Here is a 21,372-nt window from a genome sequence, read left to right as displayed (position 1 = left end):
CCAATGACCATTTTTGCATGCGTATATCGTGTGGCAGGTACGAAGATACTTGATGCCCTGGGAAGTCGAGAAAATTTCCAACCCGAAAAGATCCTCGACCGGTGGGATTCGAACCCACGACCCTCAGCTTGGTCTTGCTGAAGTTTACCGCTACGGCTATCTAGGCCCCCTTTATGTGAAGTGTTTCGGTAAAATGAGTCACTCACTATGAAGCAGCATATCATTCATACTTTCTAAAGTGCAACAGTTTTTCTTGCCCCTCTTTGCCCCTAGAGGTGTAATTCCATTTTCATTTTTCATTATTATTTATCTATTTCATCATTCAAATGAGTATAATATGCAATAACCCGTTTGAAACTTTACTGGATTTACTGAAAGTAACTTAAATGTGTATCTCTAGTTCAGGTTTATGCACAAATTTTTGCATTACGACCCATTTTTTTTGTAATAATAGCATTTTTATTCGATTGGATGCAAAAGATAATTTTGTCAAATTTCACTGAAAAATCGAATTTTCAGTGACAGTTATTTCCAACGGGATGATGTCAGGTATCCAAGATAGGTAATAGATAACCATTATCAAGCGATTTTGGACGTATTTGAGGTTTTGTCCGACCTTTGTATGAAAGACCGCCACTGTGCGTAGCCAGAGTGAAGAAGAGCGGTCCAAAAATACCTTGAGTGATCCTCTCAGCAGTTCATTAAGTATTTTGCAAAAAGTTACATAAGAGATTATACCAGGATTTCTACAGACATCCTTAAAAAAAATACATGTTGAGTTCTCGAAAAATTTCTCAACGTGAACTTTTGTAGAATTTACAAAAGAACTGGAAGCAATGTTTGAAACTCTGAAGGAAATCCATGAGAGAACCACTGGTTGACTAAATGTATAAATTTATTGCAAAAGTCTATGATAATTTTCAGGAAGAATTTTGATGGAATCCTTATAATATTCTGAAGCTATTTTTAGAGGAGTTTCTTGTTGAGAGCAAAGGGCAGAAGAACTTAAAAAAATTGGGGGAATTCCTAGGAAAATGAGATACTGGTTCAAATCTAGAAAAAATCTAAAATCTTGAAATAAATTTTGGAAAAAAAAAACCTTCGGAATGCTAGATGCATGGAGTGCTAACTATCTGAAGAAATTCCAAGAAAAAGGTTAAAACTTAATAGATGACTAGAGCTCAAACAATGTTAAGGTTAAAACTTAAAGAAGTATTAAATGTTTCTTAATAAAATGCGATAAGTGATGTTTCGGAATAATTGAAATTGAAGAAAGTTATTGAATGTTTTTTTTATTTCTTCATACATAATACTTCGAAATAAACTACAAACTTCTAAAAATCTCCAAAATATCATCACGATTGAGTTCCTCGGCCAGCATCCAGGGGCTTTTGCCATCTTGATCCTTCACATGAAGCCCCAAGTAACCGTAACGCTGCATGAGGCGAACAGCTTTACTGTTATCATACTCCACGGCATAATGCAGCGGAAGTCTTCCCGTGTGATCGGTTATGTTCTGATTCGCACCAACTTCTCTCAATAGTACTTCCAAATCCTGTAAATTGAAGTAGCTCTGAGAAATGATCGCCTTATGCATTTTGGTTTGACCAAGGTTATCCTGAGCGTTCACATTCAGGCCGTAGCGATCAACTAGATATTGATACAGTGCAAATGATCCCGCCTGCAGTAAGAACATAATTGTTTCGCCTTCGTTATTCCTGTCATCTATATCCATGTCAGGTTTAGCTAGGAACAGATCCAGATGACGGCGATCTTGAGCCAATGCTGCGAAGTGTAAAACGCTTTGTCCGCTTTTACTGCAACGTTTCCGATAGTCAGCCCCAGCTTCCAGAAGCACGTCTACAAACTTCGGGTTATGCGCTGCCAATGCTTCATGCAGCGCTGTTCGTCCAGTTTCCTCACATTCCAAGTCTACGTTGTCATACTTGGTTAGGAGGAAACGCAAGACTTCCGGATTATCGTGAAACTCGACGTAGTAGTGCAGGAAAAGCTTCCCATATTCGTCCTTTGTGTAGTAGTCGAACTGAGTTTCGCGTAGCTCTTCGATAGTCAGTTTAGCTAGACCTTCAAAGTTTACAGTCGGCTTGAAATCAAAGGTATCAATCATGAATTTCAACAGCTCACGGTTAGAAGGCGTATCGAATATTTTACTAGTATCTGCTCCCTTTTCAACAAGGAACTTGACTACTTCAAGATTTTCGAAGCGTACGGCAGTCGCTAAAGCCGTATAGTGCGTATCATCCTCCAAGTCCAAGTGATCACGGAACCCAGCATCGTACAGATATTGGACAATGGGAAGACTCCCCCATGCAGCAGCTCTTATAAGCCCATAAGTCCCATGTTCTTGCTTCAAAGGGTCCCATCCCTCACGTTCCACTTCATTGCGAACCAAATCCAGATTGTCCGAATAGCATGCTCTAAAAAATACCGATTCTTGTGGATCTTGCGGGGCTTCGTTCGATTCGCCTTCATCCATCGGCGTATCTTGATCAATGTTTTTGGCGCTCTTGCTCCGTAGATACTTCACAACTGCAACGTCAGTAGCCTCGTGTAGAACTGTGTTACGGCTGTAATCCACTGCATCGACGTCGAACTGTAATTTTTCCACCAAAAATCGGCACAGCTTCAAGTTATTGCTGTAGGCTGCCAAGTGAAGTGCCGTATTACCCCACATATAGCGATAGGGAGCTTCCCGTGAAGGAAGATCTTGATCGTATGCCAATTCCAGGATCCGGAAGGCTAACTCTTGATCAAACTCTTCGTAGACACTGATCGTGTAGATAGTTGATTGTGTTATCCGAATGTCCGGGCGATTGTCGAGAATCCATCGAATCACGTCCGGAAAATTGTACATGATGCAGTCATTGAGAACCTTTGTCAAATCGGCAGATGGCATCATGCGAAGGCGAAGGTTTTGGAAGTTCGTAGATGCACCATTATTGATCAACAAATTGACTAGCTGCCAATCTTGACGTTCATCTGCCATCTGAAGAGGGGTATAGTTCGATAGGAGACAACAGGCTTCAAGGTTGATTCCAACAGCGGTGATTAGAACTTCCGCAATGAGTAGAGCCTCATGGCACAGATGTAGGGGCGTTCGTTGAAGGACGTCTATTGCTGTTTCGTATTGATCAAGATTCGCTCGCACTTCGTCAATATTCTTGTTCAGAACTGATCTAGAAAGTGGACAGTTCTTAGTTATTATTCGATCAAGCAGGTTCCCCAAGTATTTGTGATTGCGGAGAACTTCCAGGGATACGTATTCGTGGTGCTTTGCGAGGTATCTCGCCGCCAAGTATTCTACTACAGTTGAGTACAGACACAGATGTTTCACTTCCGGGTCGCAGTGATCGTTCACAACTGTTTCGTAACACCTTTTCTCGATCTCTTCCAATCGATCGGCTGGACAATGCTTCATTACAAATGCTTCAAGCAGTTCAGGCTCGTATTTCGATTGATCTTCAGTTAGACCTACATCTGCCAGCAACTGAAGATGAAATACATTTCCCGTGTATGGATGTGTTATGGGATGACCATCAGCGTCGTAGAGATTCTGTTTGCGGGCCGAGTCCAGCATGTTTTCCACTTGATCGTTTGGAGCATTTGGTATCTTTATCTTCAGATATGTTGCTTGCTCAGATTCATCCAATACCGGAAATTCATGTCTTACGATCGGGAAGTTCGATTCGATAGTATTTCGTGTCTTCGGTCCTGCAGCAATCCAAACTTTTACAGCTCCTTCAAGCTCTTCTAATCCTTTCAAGAATCGTACTAGTTCATTACCCAAATGATCCACATGGTCGATCAACAGAAGCATGTCTTGTTTGCCTTTCATAAAAATCTTTAAAACTTCCAACTCTCGATCCGTATGAACCCCACCAAGTTTGATCAACCCATCCTGCACCGTTAGCTCAACAATCCCTCTCAATTCTTCACCATCAACCATCCGAACCCATCCGAAAGGTTTGACTCTTCTGAACTCCTTTTCAAGAAATCTCAAGAACTCGGTCTTTCCGGAAGTTCGCTCGGCGTAAATCACGTTCAACCAATGGGAAGGGGGAATACACAGCTCGTAGTGGTCCACACCTGCAGTGCTCAAGAACGGAGCCAGATCATTCGTAGGGCCGGAACTTCGCTGCCAGTATACCAATCCGTAGTCTTCGCGGAAGATGACCTCATGGCAGCGGGCTGTCGGACATCGTTCGCAAACGGCTTCGAACGATACGGCGTCACTGACGATGAATCGGGTCTGGGCGGTTATGTCGGAGAGTTCCCGAACCGGTTGGATGAGAGTTATCAGTGGATAGTTGCGCGGAGCCTCTCGAATCAGGAACACTCCAAGTTCGGTGCCTCGGGGACTCTCGTAGAGCTCCATGAGGGGCATGGCGTTCTTGGCGATGGGGTCTAGTCTGTAGTATGTGCCTTTGGAAATGGATTTTTCGGATTTTTCAGAGATCAACAGCTCTTTCAAAGGTTTTTCGGAGTTTTCGTGAGTGAGGAGAATTTCGTAGATGTTTTGAGCGCCGAATTCTTGATCAAGTCGTGCCGCTCGTAAGGCATTCTGTAGCACTTGGGAATGGCCCGATACATATTCCATGTGTAGTTCTTTTTGGTCTACCACTTCAACGTCGTCTTCGGTGATTGTTTCTCGGTGATTTGCAAGAATCAGGACATGTTTAGTATGCACAGGTGGCTGTACTCCTTCGGGAAGGCTCTGCTGCAGTTTTGCAAAAATATCGTCCCTGGATGTTACATGTCGATAATCTTCCTTACTGAAACGATGTTCTACGATGGTCAACTGCGATTCCATTGATTCGATTTGATGGAATATGGCGATATAGTTATGGAAATCTTTGTGTATTGCGATGCCGGATTCGACGTAGAAATATTTGGAGTATTTAGCGAATCTGGAACGAAAAAAAGAGATACATTATTTTACAAAAATCAAAGCCTAAAAACATTTGGCATAATTGAACTGTATGAAAAGAGACCGACATTTGAAACAAATGTCCACCATGCTTTTGAAAAACGGATTTGATTTCAGAAGTAATCCATCTGAGTAATAACTTATACTAATATTGAAAATATAGCTAATGAGTGTTACAAATTTTGTGTAAGCTTATATGTGTGCTACTTGACTTCTTCTTAGAATTGTACAGCATTACAAGAATAGTTTTGGCTCATAAAACCGAATATTTCTAGGTTTATTCTCGATTACCGTACTTGTTTCAAGGAAATTGCCTATAATTAGGCATATCATGCAGATTTACAAAGCTCAATTTTGAAATGCAATGAAATGATCAAACACACGAGTTGAAATTCGACAACTTTTTAGATTCAGGAAATTCAAATTTAGAAGATAGCGACGTTTTTATTCTAGAACCTGTTTTGTTATATAGTGATCAATTTCGCCACAGAGTCGTTTTCTTTTTTTATATTAAAATTAATATTATGAAATGTTAAATTTTGTTCCATAAAAATAGATTACATAATCTAATAGAGATCTGTGAAATACTGATTTTGTCCAAAATTTGACAATGTTCGAATTCCAAAAGATAACATAACAACAAATTGTAAAATAGTGATCAATTTGCCCCGGATTACGGTACAACCGATACTTCTGAAGATCACCACAGCAAATTGAATCACAAATCGACCAGATTCCGAGCATTTCCTAGGATTTCCTCCAAAATTATTGTTCAGGATTTCTTCAAGATTTCCAATCGGAATTTCTTTAAGGATATCTTGTTCAGAAATGAGACCGGGAATGCTTCTTAAGGTTCCTTCAGGAATTCTTTCGAAAAATCTTTGAGAAATTTCCTGACTCCTACCCCACATATTCAACGAATTTATGTAGGATTTTTTTCAGAGATGTCTGCTGGCAATTGCCATTGATTTTTTTTTCAGAAGTTGTTAGAGAAAGTTTTGAAAAAAATATGGGAGGTAGGTATTTCTAACAGAAATCCAATTGTAAATTCTAAGTTTTTTTGTTATGGAATTCCTGATGAATTTCTTCAAGGATCTTTGAAAGAACTCTTGGACTCCCTTGGAGGATTTTGTAGATGAATTGTTAGGATAATGATTAAAAAAGTAAAACATCTAATCCCTGGAAAACAACATAACAGGATTTCTTCTAGGAATAGCTTGAAAACCCTAGGACGATATACCTACCTACCTAAAGAAATTTGCGTAGGTGTGATCGAAGCAATAACTAAGATAACTGCTGCTGCTGTAGATATTTCAATGAAGTGCATGACAAGTTCGATTTTAATATAACAAAGACGACATTTAAAAGTAGGATTTAATTAATTTAAGCTACAGTCTGTGCAACCATTAAGTTGAAGGCAAAGAAGAATAAATAAATAAATAATAATAATAAATAAATAAACAATAAATAATAATAATAATAAATAATAAATAAATAATAATAATAATGGAGAAATAATTAAAAAAAAATTGAAGACGCTTCAAGAAAAAAATCGAATTGAATTTATTAAATATTCCCTGGAAGAATTCTGGAACAATTCCTGGGAAAGTGAGAAAAAGACGGGAATTTGATCCCATCGGGGAAAATCAGGAATATGAGATGGAAATCGGAAAAATTGTATCAGACATAATTTTTCAAAGCTTAAAATTTACCTAGTGATGAAAATTAGTTGTATAAAATCGTAACATTTGATTCTCAAGCCTTTCTTTTAATCAAGCACGGCACATCAAATGTGTTTTGAAGAATTCTACAAGAAGGAAATCTACTTTCCTTCATTAAGGAACTCGATAAATTCGACCAATGATTCATCATTGACTTACTCAAAAAATGGATTTACAATTTTCTCCAACATTTTATCCACGCATTGCTGCTGCAGTTCTTCCCAAAAACTGTCGAGTAATTTTCCAAGTAAAATCTTCATGGATTCTTCAATATTTTATTTGAGGTTTCACACTAGCAAATACTACGGCAATTTTTCCGACCATTTTTACATAATTTTCTTCAGGGATTCTATTCAATAGGTGCAGAACCACTTGGGCACTTCCATGATTCACTTTGGCATGGGGGTTTTTCTCGGCCGAATTGTCTGAAACTTTGCAATAAGAAGCGCTCCATTACGACGCATATTATGGCCAAATATGAGCTCTGTAGCTTCCAAAAAACTCCACTGCCGAAGTGAATCAAAAGTGCCAAGAATTGTCTTACAAATTCATGTAGACTTGCTCAAAAGTAAGATTTATTTAGCGATCCTCCTACAAAAGTTTTATCAAAGATTACTATATAATTTGCTAACGATACATTCGTTTTTTTTCAAAGATTTCAAAATGTCTTAACCTTCGGGCTGTCGCGCTGTTGTACTTTGTACAACAGTTGTGATTTATATGCTATAATTCTGCAACAAAGATATATATCGACACCAAACCAAAATGTTTTCCTCAAGATTCTTCTTAAGAACAATACTCGACAGTTTTTATTTACAGTATGACCCTTTATAATACGGTAAAATCAACAAATGTACATGGAAGTCGCATAATAATGAACGCACAATGTACGGTTCGAGGAAACCACAGTTTGAAATCGTCATATCTCGAAGTCCAGATGATATAGAAACTTGGGGTCTTTAGTAAAGTTGTTCTGGAGGTGAAGCGCTATCTGATGGTACCTCATTTAATTCGGATTTTTACCGCTAGGTGGCACTAGTGGGCATGGAAGTTTTACTTTTGTTTTGCAGATTTTTCAGGATCTTGACCATTTAGAAGGATGTCGTCTTCGGCAAAGTTGTTTAGTAAGTTAAGGACAATCATTTTTCGAGCTAGTTGATTTAAAATTTTGCCACTAGGCGGCGCTCGTGAGTATGAAACTTTTGTTTGCAGATATCTCAGGAGCCTGAACACTTAGAAATATGGTGTCTTCGGCAAAGTAGTTTGGTAGCTCAAGGGCTATCATTATTTGAGCCAAGAAATAAAATATTTTGCCATCAGGCGGCGCTAGTGAGCATGAAATTTTTGTTTTGCGGATACTGCAGGATCTTGACTTTTTAGACAGACACCTTTGGCAAAGTTGTTCAGAAGCTCATTATTTTAATAAATCTCTAACTTTAAGGATTAAACAATGAAAGAATTTGAGCTACTGAACAACTCTGCCGAAGACACCATCTCTCTAAATGATCAGGCTCCTGAGATATTTGCGAAAAAAATGTTTTATGCTCACTAGCGCCGCCTAGTGGCAACATTTTGAATCAACTAGCTCAAACAATGATAGTCCATGAGTTACCGAACAACTTTGCGCGAAGACGCCATCTTTCTAAGTGGTCAGGATCATGAGATCTAGGAAACAAAAGCTTAATGCTCACTAGCGCCGCCTAGTGGCAAAATCCCGAATTTCTTGGCTATGATAATGATAGCCCATAAGCTACTGAAAAATTTTGCCGAAGACGTCATCTATCTAAGTGGTCAGACTCCTGAGATATTCGCAAAACCAAGGGTGTTGTACAAAGTACAACGCGCGACTACTCGCGTTACAAAAATTCGCGCGACGACCGAAAGGTTAAAGATTCCTTTGCAATTTCTTCGAAAACATCCTTTGGAAATTTCTCAAAGAATTTTTGCTGGGCTCTCAGAAGAAATCATAGGAAGAACCTCTGGAGTAACTTTTAAAGGTATCCTTCTTGGTTGAAATCTTTAAAAAACTGAACATTTCTGGATGAAATCCTAGAACCCAGTGGAGACAACTCTGGAGAAAATATTACTTTGAAAATGTCCTAGACGAAAATCGGCTGAAGAATCGCTGAATTCCAGAATTTTATTGCGAAATTCGTGAAAGAAACTGTTGAGGAGTTCTTGAAGAAATTAATGGTGGATTCTCAGGGTCCTTGTTGAATTCTCTAAGGTATCTTGAATCGATTTCATAGAGTAATTCCTTAAGAAGTCCGTTAAGGATACAATTTAAAAAAATAAAAACAAAAAAAAAATTTTTTGGTCTTTTTTTTTAAATTTTTTTATAAAACTTGTATTTTCTGATTCCTGTTTGATTTTTTTAAATCCCTATTAGTTTTTTTTTGTCTCTATTTTCAAGCATCACGTCTCTAAAGTTCCTATTTTAAAGGCACTCAGTCGCTATCAGCCCTGTAATTAACAGTGGTACAGTTAGCTTTCTCTTTCGTTGCACTAAACCAGTAACCCACCTACACTGTAAGACCAAAGTACTCTTTAAAGGGTAAAAATTCACCCACTTTGAAATAAACTAGTTTAACTCATAAAAAGAGTAAGGGGCCTTTACTCATTAAAGAGTAAACGGCCTGTACGTCAGATCGACGAGTAAATTTTACCCACTTTGCCAACCTAATTATTTGAGAAACAGAGTAAAATTTACTCTTTTTCAAATACGAAAATTTTATATAATTTTTATAACTATTTGCGTAGAATAATTAACACTAGACTTTTATAAATATATAAACATTTTATTAAATAATATATCAAAAATGTTCTGAAGCGGTCGAATCATTAATTAAACTCTCATTTGCTCGAGGTTTAGCTGGTCGAGAAAATGAGGCTTCTGTTACTGGAGGGACAACGGAACATGCAAGGTATTCAATAGGCAGCAAAATCATCCTGTAAATTTTGATTGTTTATTTAATCGGAACACTACGGGGAAGGTAATCTAATGAACCAACCTTAGATTTACACGCATATCTGCATTTTTTTCTTATTATTTGAAAAAAAAAACTGGTAAATGATGGTGGTAAATGACTGGACAATGCGTACCATTGGTACTTCGCGTACCTGCAGGTATAAAATAGACCCCATTTGTGGTCCTTAGCCTCTTGTCCAGTAACTCCTATCCCTACCTCCCCGTGGTGCCGCCTGGGATACGAGTAACCGTAGGGAAGATCGGGTAACCAACCCTGGTGGAACCTTGGTCGTATGCTGACAGGGAAGGGGGGCTCCTCTCTTCTGAGGGTGTAGCTTATCAGAGCGTCGGTTCTCCATGTTAGGGGCGGCTCAAAACAGCGTCTGTTCTGTTCAATAAATCCATCCTGTCGAAATATCGAATACAATAAAAATTCAGGGCTACCGACATTGATAAATCCAGATTTATTTAAAAAAGTGACGTTTGTTTTCGTTTTAAGCGGGCTATACTGCCGTGAATCGCAAGTCAGTCCCATCTGTAAAAGTAGGCATTGAGAAAATCGACTTAGAAGTTTGCAAACTTGTTTTCCATACGAATATTTAAAAAAAATCCAGGAGATTCGAACGTGTACCAATCTTGATGGAACTTTCACAATTTGCTTTTCACTATGATATCTATTTGAGAAAAATATAAAGATGATCGGAACAACGCTCTTTTTTGTGTTACACGGTACGGAAATCTGTAATGGGACTGATATACGATTACTTTTCATTATGAGACAATTTGACTTGTTGTTTTTCCTTAATTTTTTCGAACAAATTATATTGTATCATTAGTGTAGCTGAAAGGGCATTGGAATATATGTTGAAAACTGAACTCAACTCAATTTTGACGAAAATGCAGATGGGGCTGACTTGCGATTCATGGCAGTATAGCCCACCGAACGAAATTCGACTGTAGGGTAGAAGCACCGGTTTTGGCCACACTCCAGTTGTGGCCATAGTGGATTATACGCCGTTTTACATAGCCAATCAGCATGAAATCTTTTGTGTTCAGTAGAACACCTTCATATGATAGAGCTACATTCATTTACTCATCCGAATTGATTGAAAAAGTAAGGAAAACGATTAGTTTTCCTTATAATTTTAACTCCCACACACCTAATTTGGCCAGGGTACTACTAATTTGACAGGGTAGACCCTGCAAAAACCTGGAAAACCTGGAATTCTCAGGGAATTTCATTCAACCTGGAAAAAACCTGGAATTCGCAGGGAATTTTGGCCACACTCAGGGAAATAATTTTGAAACAGTAATTGAATATGTTCACGATTAACTATTTCGAAACTATTTTTGCAAACTTTATTTAATATAAAAACTTTCGCTTAAAAATGCTAATAGGGTCCTAAAGCCCTGTCCTAATATTGATACCAAACGCTTAAGTTTAGGCTAAAAACACATGTTTACTCAATTTATAAATGATTTTCGTTGGTTAAAGTTAATAGAACATTGTTTTTATTGTTTTTGAGATTTTGTCACACCCCTTGACTTAAACTCAACATGATAAAAAGTGTCAAAGTCCATATTTGGAACAATTTTTAAAAATACATTTTAAATATGTTATAGCCGTTATTTGAGCTGGAAAATTGCTAAAGTAGTTGCAAGAACATGCTCTTTCGTATTATTCAATAATAACAAGAATTCATTAAACATTTTAGGACCCAATTGAACGGTTCAGTTCATTAATAAACTTGGACGTTTTCCGTGAAATGCTTTCAAATATTTTACCATATGTTTATTATTAAGTAATCATTAAGTAAATCATCGATTATTCGTAGTTCCGGAAAAAAGGCCGGTTTGTTGCAGGTTATACATCTGCATGATTAAAACTTGGTAAGTAAGAGTAAGCATGGAAGTAAGAGGGAGCATGGAGAAGGAAGCAATGAATACTAGATGGATATATAAAATAAAATTATCACGGTCGATACCTTTGTATGCTTGGTAATTGATTAATGTAAGGGATCGTTCAAATATTACGTAACGCAACAGGGGGAGGGAGGGGGTCTTACAAAGTGTTACGGTCCATACAAAAAAATAAAATTTTCCATACAAAAGCTGTTACGTGGGAGAGGGAGGGGGTCTAAAATTGGCAAATTTTGCGTTACGTAATATTTGAATGAACCCTAAAAGATTGACGCCCAGATAGCCGTAGCGGTAAACGCGCAGCAATTCAGCATGACCATGCTGAGGGTCGTGGGTTCGAATCCCGCTGGTCGAGGATCTTTTCGGGTTGGAAATTTTCTCGATTCCCAGGGCATAGAGTATCTTCGTACCTGCCACAATACACATGCAAAAATGGTCAATCGGCAAAGAAAGCTCTCAGTTAATAACTGTGGAAGTGCTCATAAGAACACTAATCTGAGAAGCTGGCTTTATCCCAGTTGGGACTTAATGCCAAAAACAAGAAGAACAAAAGGCTGTTCTTTAAAAAGAAACGTATTGCTCATTATTATTGGCAATAATTTAGGCATGTTGCCTTCTTTAAATCATCGGCAGTTCTTCGTAGTTGTACTAATATAATAATTATTTGCCTTACCATTGCTTATATTTTCATATGAGATTTTTCCTTCTTTTTACCAAAGCCTGTTCTTTCATAATTATTGGAATTAATGCGTTAAGCACGTATTATAAACGTTCATAGCGTCTTATTCAAAACAGCACAAGGATTATTAGAGACGTTATTCTATTCCAAAATTGAGATTACAACGTTAACTGAACTCTGTAGCTACCGTTGCTTGCGTGAAGCCGTAAATCAAATGACTCGGCGTACACTCACGTCAAAGAAGCAAACTGTTTCTACGTTGTCAAAAGAATAAGCCAATATTTCGTGTTTGCAAAAGCTGCATGTTAATTTGATTGCTAGAATTATGAAATAATTTACTAAGTACGATTCTTGGGAATCTAAGCAAACCGATCCTGCAGAAGGACGAGTAAGTCGTAAACCGTTTTAGTCACTGTCAAAAGTTGATTACATACACAATGAGATAAACCTCTACTGGCAGCTGTTGCGGCTAGTAGAGAAGTGAATAGTTGCTTACATTAAGGATGTTCTTCTTTCAACTCTGACTGTTGTTGGACTGAAGAGCTCATTATGATGATTAATTCTTCTTCAAAAATATGCTGTCCTTCGAAATTCAACTATGAAATTCATTTGAATTACATGCTAACTGTTAAAGTTCCCTATTGTTTTAATTTTCGGCCAGACGGTATTCGGCCAAATGACATTCGGACAAATGACCCTTTCGGCCAAATGGCGTTCGGCCAAATGACCCGGTACCGCTCAGAATTCCGCTGCGATATGCCTGAACATTTTTAAAAGTTCACAAGTATTTCCCGGAATACCAATAACAATCTCTACATTCCGCCGGAAACCTATTCAAAATCTTCAAGATTTTGCAAGAAATATTCAGAATATAATTATAAAATCACATCATTCCGCTAGAAACTTACAGGACGTCTGAGATCTTACTAAGTATGTTTACTCAGGATCACGCAAGAAATTCCTAAGGTCCGATAGGAATACCCAGCGCTCAGTATTTTCTAAAAACCGCTGAAAATTCCCAGAAGAATATAGGAGCCGTAAGGATTCTCTAGAATCCAGTAAGAAAACTCTTAGACATAGCTAAGGATCACCAGGATATCGTTAGGAACATTTTGATTCATGCGGCCCACATCTTGATATGGCTCGTACTGTACTCCAGCCTGCGCAACATTGGATCGTTTCTTCAAATGTCAAACATTATACATATTTTCTATCGTATTCAATGCAGTTCAGTTGCGACTGTGTTTGCATGTGTTATGGTGGTGAAACAGCGTATAGAAGCAGCTTGTGAACCATTTATTTATCTAAGTATTATTAAAGTTATGAGATACTTCTGAATACGAATTTGCTTGAAATACGCAATTTATTTTATGAAATTCCATAAAAAGCTAAGAGACCCGACTTTTTGCTTGGTTTACTTCTATTGTTATGGATGCTTTTACATACGCTATGTATATAATTCCACAATAAATGGAACAATGAGCTTAAGAGGCGAGATGAAATATATGATAGAAATTGATAGACTTTTTGTTGCTCTTGTGTCGATGCTTGTGCTTTGTTCAAAAGAGCTTTTCCAAATTCAAAGAAAAATGTGTATCATCTACCAACATACTCAAGTGGGCTGGTCATACAGCGTGAATGCCTGAGAAAATATATTGGAACTCTATTTGAGATACTCATAGAGATTAATGACATCATGAAACGGTGCGAACACACGACCATTTAGAAGTAAATAGGCGCGTACGGTAATACTAGCAGTTGGTGCAATTTAAGGAATATCAACAAAAAATAAGCTCTGGAATGCGGCAAGCGTGAAGCTAACTTGCTTTTCAAATGACTAACACAAAAAACACACAGATACAGTACTGGACAGAATAAAGTACGCATTGGCCGTTTTTCCATACAAAATGGTCAAGTTTGGAGGTCTCAATCTCGGCTTGTAGTGGTCCGATTGATCTAAAATTTTCACCACAGCTCAGATATAACATAAATTTTACCCACCTGAAATATCACAGTATTTGAAACACAATCATATGAATTATTAAATATTTATCAATTTACAAAAAATGGCATGATTTTATTTTGGAAATATTTTGAACACAATCAATTTTATCGAAAAATGATGTTCTGTGTGTCTTATCAAATTGCATATTTTTGCAGAAGAGCATATTGCTCTAAAAATTTCCATTAAAATTTATTTGTATTTCAAAATTTTGTCATTTTTATCAAAATTTCAGATTTGCGATAACTCAAAAGTTTGTTAATGAAAAACTCTGAATTTATAGACTAGCAAATTTGAAGTTACTTTTAAGCTGCGGTGAAAATTTCAGGTCAATCGGACATCTAGAAACCGAGATTTAGGCCTCTAAACTTGACCATTTTGTATGAAAAAACGGCCAGTGCGTACTTTATTCTGTCCAGTACTGTATTTACAAAAGTTTACAAATTTTAAAGGTTTTCAAAAATGTTGCCAAAAACGGATCCATTTTGTTGCCAAAATCGGGGGGTGCCAAAAATGGAGCATGCCAAAAACGGAATCCCACTGTATGTCCTTTGCAGAGATGGTAGGTTTTTGGGTGTCTATTTCAATGCAAGTCTTGAAAAACTTTCTATTTTTGAAGGAAAATATTTTGAACAAAATGGTCTCTAAAATCACTATAATGAATAACATTGCTTGCAGTTAATCCTGATGCAAAATTATACACAGTAACATTCAGAGACTATAATGCGACTATTCAACAGGCTCATCTAGATTTTTTTTTTCTCAGATCCTTCGAGGAAAAGCTTCAAGAAATATCCCAGTAATTCCAAGAGATTTGATCTGGAATACTTTCAAAGATGTTCTTTATTTTTGTATATAGAGTTCTCTCTACCAATTATCCCAGAATTTCATCCAGCGACTTTCCGAAGGATGCTTAGAGGAATTTCTCCAGATTGTGCTTCCGTAATTTCTTCATTTATTTCTTTGACTTATTTTTTCGAAAACTATCCCTAACTATGCACTAATCGATTCAATCGATTCCTCCAGTTTTTGTTCTAAAGAATTTTCCAAAGATTCATATACAGAAATTTCTTCAAGAAAACCCACAAAGATATATTCCATAGTTTTGAAGTAATTCGCTTAGATATTTTACCAACCCCACAAGAATTCCTAAGCTTTTTCATGTGATTTCCTTTAGAGTTCATCCAAGGTTACTTCCAGGAATCGCTCCAACAGTTTCTCGAGGGGTTATTCGAGGAATTAGGAAGGAAGGATTCCCCAATAAGCTCGATCGTCGATTCAACATAATGCTCATAGAGGTTTTTTTCTAGGAGTTTCTTCAGCATTTCATCCAAACGTTTTCGAATGAATTTTTCGAATAAAATACCCTTGGAATCTTCTAAAGTTTATTCAAGGCTCCACACCAGTTAACACCACTGCAAATTTTCCAGTAATTACTCAGATCATTCTTATACAAACTTCTTTGGGAATTCCTTCCGATGTTATGGAATTAGAATTCAGAAAGCCGACAGGATAAGCTATTCGATTGATTTTTGTTTTCAATATCTTAACAATTGGGGCCCAGGTATCCGTAGCGGTAAACGCGCAGCTATTCAGCATGACCTGCTGAGGGTCGTGGGTTCGAATCCCGCCGATCGAGGATCTTTTCGTAAAGGAAATTTTCTCGATTCCCAGGGCATTGAGTATCTTCGTGCCTGCCACACGATACACACATGCAAAAATGGTCATTTGGCAAAGAAAGCTCTCAGTTAATAACTGTGGAAGTGCTCATAAGAACACTAAGCTGAGAAGCCGGCTCTGTCCCAGTTGGAACGTAACGGTAGGAAGAGAAAGATTTTAACAATTGATCTAGGAAATCTTCTAAAACTTCCTCAAGTGTCCAGGAGTTCTTTCAGGGATCCTTGTTCATCAAGAGTTATGTACTTTAAGGTGAAGTTGAATCGAGGCCAAAGTTAAAATTTTCAAGAGCACGGATCTGGAGGACCGAACATCCGTTCGGATGTTTGCTTCTCCAGATCCGTGCTCTTGAAAATTTGAACTTTGGCTTCGCTTCATCTTCACCTTAAACCTTACACAAGCTTCATCAGAGTTTACTTTAGGTTTCTTCTAAAATATTACTCGTCCAGGTTTTTATCAAAAAATTATTTAATAATTTCTGTAAAATTTTCATGATATTTCTCTGGAGATATTATTTTAAAAATGCATGAAAAAAATATTCGAAGACTTACTCGGGAAATATCTCAAAGAATTACTAAAGTAATTTCTGAAGAAATTTTAGAAGGAATCTCTAGGGTACATCCAGAAAGTATCCATAGAAAATTTTCAAGTTGGAATGTTAAAGATATCCTGAAAAACAATGTTGTAAGGGATTCTAAGAAAGACCCAGAGGTGCTTTCTGGAGAAGATACTGTTTTTGAAATGTTCTAAACGGGTATTTTTGAGAGCGATGGAAAGCGATGAAAGAATCATTGCATAAAAGTCTGGAGGACTTATAACTTTGTAGAAGAATCTTTGGAGGAATTCCTAATGAAATCTCTGAGGTGTTTTCTGTGGTTCTCCTTCGAAAAATCCATATTGCATTCTTGAGGTTTCTAGAACAGGGCTGAAAAGCGTCAATTAAAATAGAAGGTGTCGCGCGACTTTTACATAGATGCTTCTCTCACTGTCATCGGACGGCGAGACAATGACAGAAGCTTTTTTCAAATTCTCCTTCATTTTAGGGCTTATTCACAAATTTCATAACGCTAAAGAGGGTGGGTGGGTGTCCTCACAATGTTACGGCTCATACAAAATTTGTAGAATATTCATACAAAAAGCGTTACGAAGGGGTGGGTGGGTGTCAAAAATGGTCATTTTCAGCGTTATGAAATAAATGAATGAGCCCTTACCTTCGCTACGGCTTGTGACGGAATTGTAAACTAGACCATATTTATTTCATTATCAGATATGATTGTAATTTATATCGATAGAATCATGAAAGGATATCCACTTTACTTATCAAACACTTTCGCTTCTCGAAATTTTCCAAAATTAGATAGAAATTTTAAAAGCAAAACAACTTTACAATTGCTCTCATGAGAGCCCCGTCATTGCGACCTGACGGAGTGAGAAGACTGGTTTCGTCAGTGTCGCAATCCGGTCATGATTCTTAACAGCCCTGTTCTAGAATGAAATTGTAGGGGGAATTCCTTTGGAAATAACCACTAAAGAATTAAAGAAATCTTTGTTCTTTGTTCAAGTGTTTTGAAGCCATTTAAGACCTACTGTTAGAAATGAATTCAAATTCATTCAAATTGAATAATTTGATAACCATTAGTATTTAAGAGTTTTTCTTGAGCCTGGAATTATTTCTTAAGACCTGGAGAAAACCTGGAAATATCAGGGAATTTCATTTCAGTAAACGAGTAGACACTCTGTTCGACCACTCTCATAAGAAATCAATGTGATTGGCCAATTTAGGAAACGAAGTTAAGTCTCTGGCCGAAACTGGTTCTGGTATATTGACCAATGATATTTTCAATGCGAAATAATGGTTTTAGCTCAGATTCGATATTTTACACACATAATATGAACTGAAAGCATGCATTTGACATATTTGTAGAATAAATACGGCTTCCCATGTAATGTTTATTGATATTTTGTTTTACGCTAGCCAAAACCGGTGCTTTTACTCTACAATGTTTTAGAAGATGGAACATGAATCAAATTGATTGTATATATCTCGCGTTTAGGTTGTTGGTTATACGAAAGTGTGACAGTACGTAAATAAGGTATTAGAAAAGGCTTGACAGAGAGGAGGAGGTATAGAAATCTCGAAAAAAAAACTATGGACGTCATTTTTTAATCTTCCCTGTAGAATATTTTTATTTTTCTTGAGTATTTCAACACCAATCATGATAATCAAATTTAAATAAAAATGTTTAGGTATCTTTGTCAATGCTATGCTTTTTGAACAATAATGACAGTTCAGCAACATTTCTAACTAAATTTTTCAATGTTCTTTTCTGTATGATGTGTGAATTTATTTCTAATTATGCGACACTGGATATGCTTGTCTCCTGTGCAAACATGTAACGGCTATACTGCCCATAAATGCATACGAGTCTCACTAGCAAAACAACGAACCTAAGAAAAACGCGATAGAAGTCGTGAGCACTTTTTTGCTCTATTTACTCCAATTAAGTTGAAAAAAAGATGTTTTCGCACCCAAATTTGCACTCAAATGGTGCAATGAACTCTTGATTACAGTATTACATACATTTTGTTTATTAATTTTCTCAAATAATTGATTAATTTGCGGGAAAATGTACGAGAATAAACGCATAACGGTATCAGTGCTTACTATGATGCATCGGTCTTCACATGTGAATTATTGTTGTTTTGACAGTTTAGTGTCCACATTAAAAGTTGCGGAAATGTTTGCTCTCGATTATTTGAAAAGTTCTGGTACTTCTGATAGTTCCGAGGATGAGTGTAGGATATTGGCCGATGGCGACCCGTTGGACAATGACGCGGGCTCTGAAGACAACTTCGTTGGCTTCAACAATAAGGACGGCTGTGACCGCAATGCTGGTGGCGACGACACCTTTCAGTTTCCACCGAAGGCGTACCCTGAACATTGGGTAAGCTATTTGAAATCTTTGGAGGACACTGAATATGCGACGGGGACTGATGAAATGGACTCAGACGGAAGTTGTACGGCCATTGATGAACTCGCCAAAAACGCAAGAGAACAAAAAAAGAATTGAAAGCGAGATACACCGTCACCAATAAGCGCCTTTCATCACACCAACTAATGCTTGTCGATTATGGGTGTATAATGAACTGCGGGCTTAACATCTCGAAGGACCACCGTATTCGTCTCAACACGGTGCTCTGGGCATTGGATTCACGAGAGCAAACCATGATGTTCAAAGACGGCGGCGTCGCTACAAGTACAAGAAAAAATCACACGTTTATGATCTGTGAATATCTGCAAGATTTAATTAAGATTTATGTTTCGACAAATTGAACTCTAAGAAGTTGTAGCATTAAGGGGACAAATTGTGGGTAAATATATTTCCCTTACTTGACATCCTTATTAACACAATTGGTCGCGAGTCCTTATCACACAAGTCGCGAGACTGACATGCGTTTATTAGTAACGTGGGACAGACCAAGTTCGATGTTGTTTTTCACATTTCTAGAACAAATGTACTGTTTTCTTATAATACCATGAAAGTACATACAATTTAATGAAGTTTCCCGTAACTAACTAAAAATTGACGAAAACTCACGTGGGACTGTTATGCATTTATGGGCAGTATAATCCCATTGATTGGGAAACTCTGTCTACACACAACTGTTTATCCTATCATTCACGTGAAATAAATAAACATTGCTACCTCAAGACATGCATGACTTCATCCACTCACAGGTCATATCAATCGAAATCTAAATCCATTTCACATTCACAGGAGTTCCGATAAGATACAACTCACAGCACAAATATATCTGTAATACCTTTTGGCCAGCGTCAGCACGATCCGGTCGAACGATTCGTCCATTTCGCAACTCTTGAAATACATTGTAGGCAACGTGCGGCAGTCTAATGCAATCGATTAAATGTGTGAACGAATAAAGCCAAACGCCGGAACTGGTCGCGATGAAGGTAGAAGCAGTACTGTTTGGTGAACTCATCTGCTCATCGTTTCAACTTGGAATGAATACTAAGAAATGTGCAGTGATATTGACAAATTATTGGCTCTGTGTTACAACTATAAGAGAGTATAGGCTGAGACGTATCAGTTACGTGATATTTGATACACAATTTCTCGCAGTAGGCGAGGATCTTGTCTTCATCGTAGCATTGTTGGAAAACGTGGAAATCCATTCTTTTGCTGAGTAAGAACAAGCTACACACTTGGTTACCAATGGCTTTTAGGAAGAGATCTGAAATTATGCGAGATTTTGTCAGTTCTTTTGAATTAAACAATTCGTAGCAGATGACGCCTACAAGTGCATTGCAACGTTTATCAATTTGGCCCCACTTGCTCTATGAAGGTTGTTGTTCTGAGTGACTCTCCCTCTCTGCAAATCAGCTTGTAGCTGTAGCTTTACCGGCGTCCATTCATACACAAGCAAGTGAGACTGTGACTCATGCAGTGGTGTTCAATTTGTTCGCATATTTACCTAAGATAAGCTTGTTCTTAAGACAAAGTTTTGATTTACTATTAATAAGTGGATATAGACATTTTATATATTTGTTACATTTGGCTTGATGGCATTCAATGTGATTTTCTATCTAACATGAACCCTAGATACTTATTTCATCTGATCAATTTATTGGATCGTGACAACATGTTTACTTGAAAGTTTTAAATAAACAGCATTTAGTTTTCGTTGATGTGGACCATCATTCTGTGCAAGAATGACTTTTCAAAAACATTTGTTAAAACCAAGATTGATAAGCTACTCTCTGGAAGTTTCTTGATGAGGATGTAAAAAACTCCATCATCGCCAGGGGCTTGTGTTGATTTTTTTTTAGTAATAGTTCTCACTTCTTCAAAATCAGTCACCCAGGAATTTTCGCAAACGTTCTCATGATTGAGACTGCTTTCGAAGTCCTGAGTAACTTAATTTGCAATTGGACTAGTAAGTCCTATTTTTTTTTACCCAGGATGGGCATTTGTCTCTCATAAGTCCTAAATTAAAATTATGCGCGCTTTCAAACTGCATAGCAAGTTTTTGAGTTTTTTAGATACACGGATAAAAAACACCTTAGTTTGGAGCAACCAAAATTTTGGTTGAATTTCAAACTAACAATCTTGTTGGTGGAGATTGCTCATCAAATCTTCCGGTCCGCCTCATAGTTACATACTATTTGGTGCTGGGTGTAGTTCTTGCAGTCTTCCCAAACGAACACCGAACACGTTGGTTCAGTCGGTTTCGGTACTCTCCTTGTACTCTGTTTTCGTGTGTAAAGTAAACATCGGTGCAAACGCCGGTTCGAAAACCGGTCCATTTGTACCTCGATTGCAACCGCGGTTCACATTTTGGTGCAAATCTTCGGTTGCATCCGAGGTTAAGAACGATGACACAAATGGACAGACAGAAAATTGTTGATATCCACGCTTATCAATTTCTACTTATCGT

The 21,372-nt window shown here is 37.5% G+C and overlaps 2 protein-coding genes across 2 annotated transcripts in view; one reads left to right on the top strand and one right to left on the bottom strand.

Annotated features, from left to right (window-relative positions):
• LOC5568314 (cap-specific mRNA (nucleoside-2'-O-)-methyltransferase 2) overlaps positions 1-21,372 on the top strand; it is a 51,100-nt gene that overhangs the window by 13,621 nt on the left and 16,107 nt on the right. The window lies entirely within an intron of this gene.
• LOC5568315 lies at positions 1,277-19,910 on the bottom strand. The gene is made up of 2 exons (XM_001652142.2): positions 19,741-19,910; positions 1,277-4,928 (listed from the first exon to the last, which is right to left on the bottom strand). The coding sequence occupies exons 1-2, from the start codon at positions 19,803-19,805 to the stop codon at positions 1,325-1,327; spliced, it is 3,669 nt and encodes a 1,222-aa protein (XP_001652192.2). The 5' UTR covers positions 19,806-19,910; the 3' UTR covers positions 1,277-1,324.

This window comes from Aedes aegypti, chromosome 2 (genome assembly GCF_002204515.2).
Source record: "Aedes aegypti strain LVP_AGWG chromosome 2, AaegL5.0 Primary Assembly, whole genome shotgun sequence".
NCBI lineage: Eukaryota > Metazoa > Arthropoda > Insecta > Diptera > Culicidae > Aedes > Aedes aegypti.
This window is presented reverse-complemented; position numbering and strand designations above follow the sequence as displayed.

Coding starts and splice junctions, on each gene's coding strand:
- LOC5568315 (XM_001652142.2), bottom strand. CDS start 19,805: ATGTATTTCAAGAGTTGCGAAATGGACGAATCGTTCGACCGGATCGTG. Junction 4,929..19,740: donor GTGCTGACGCTGGCCAAAAG/GTATTACAGATA, acceptor TTTTCGTTCCAG/ATTCGCTAAATACTCCAAAT.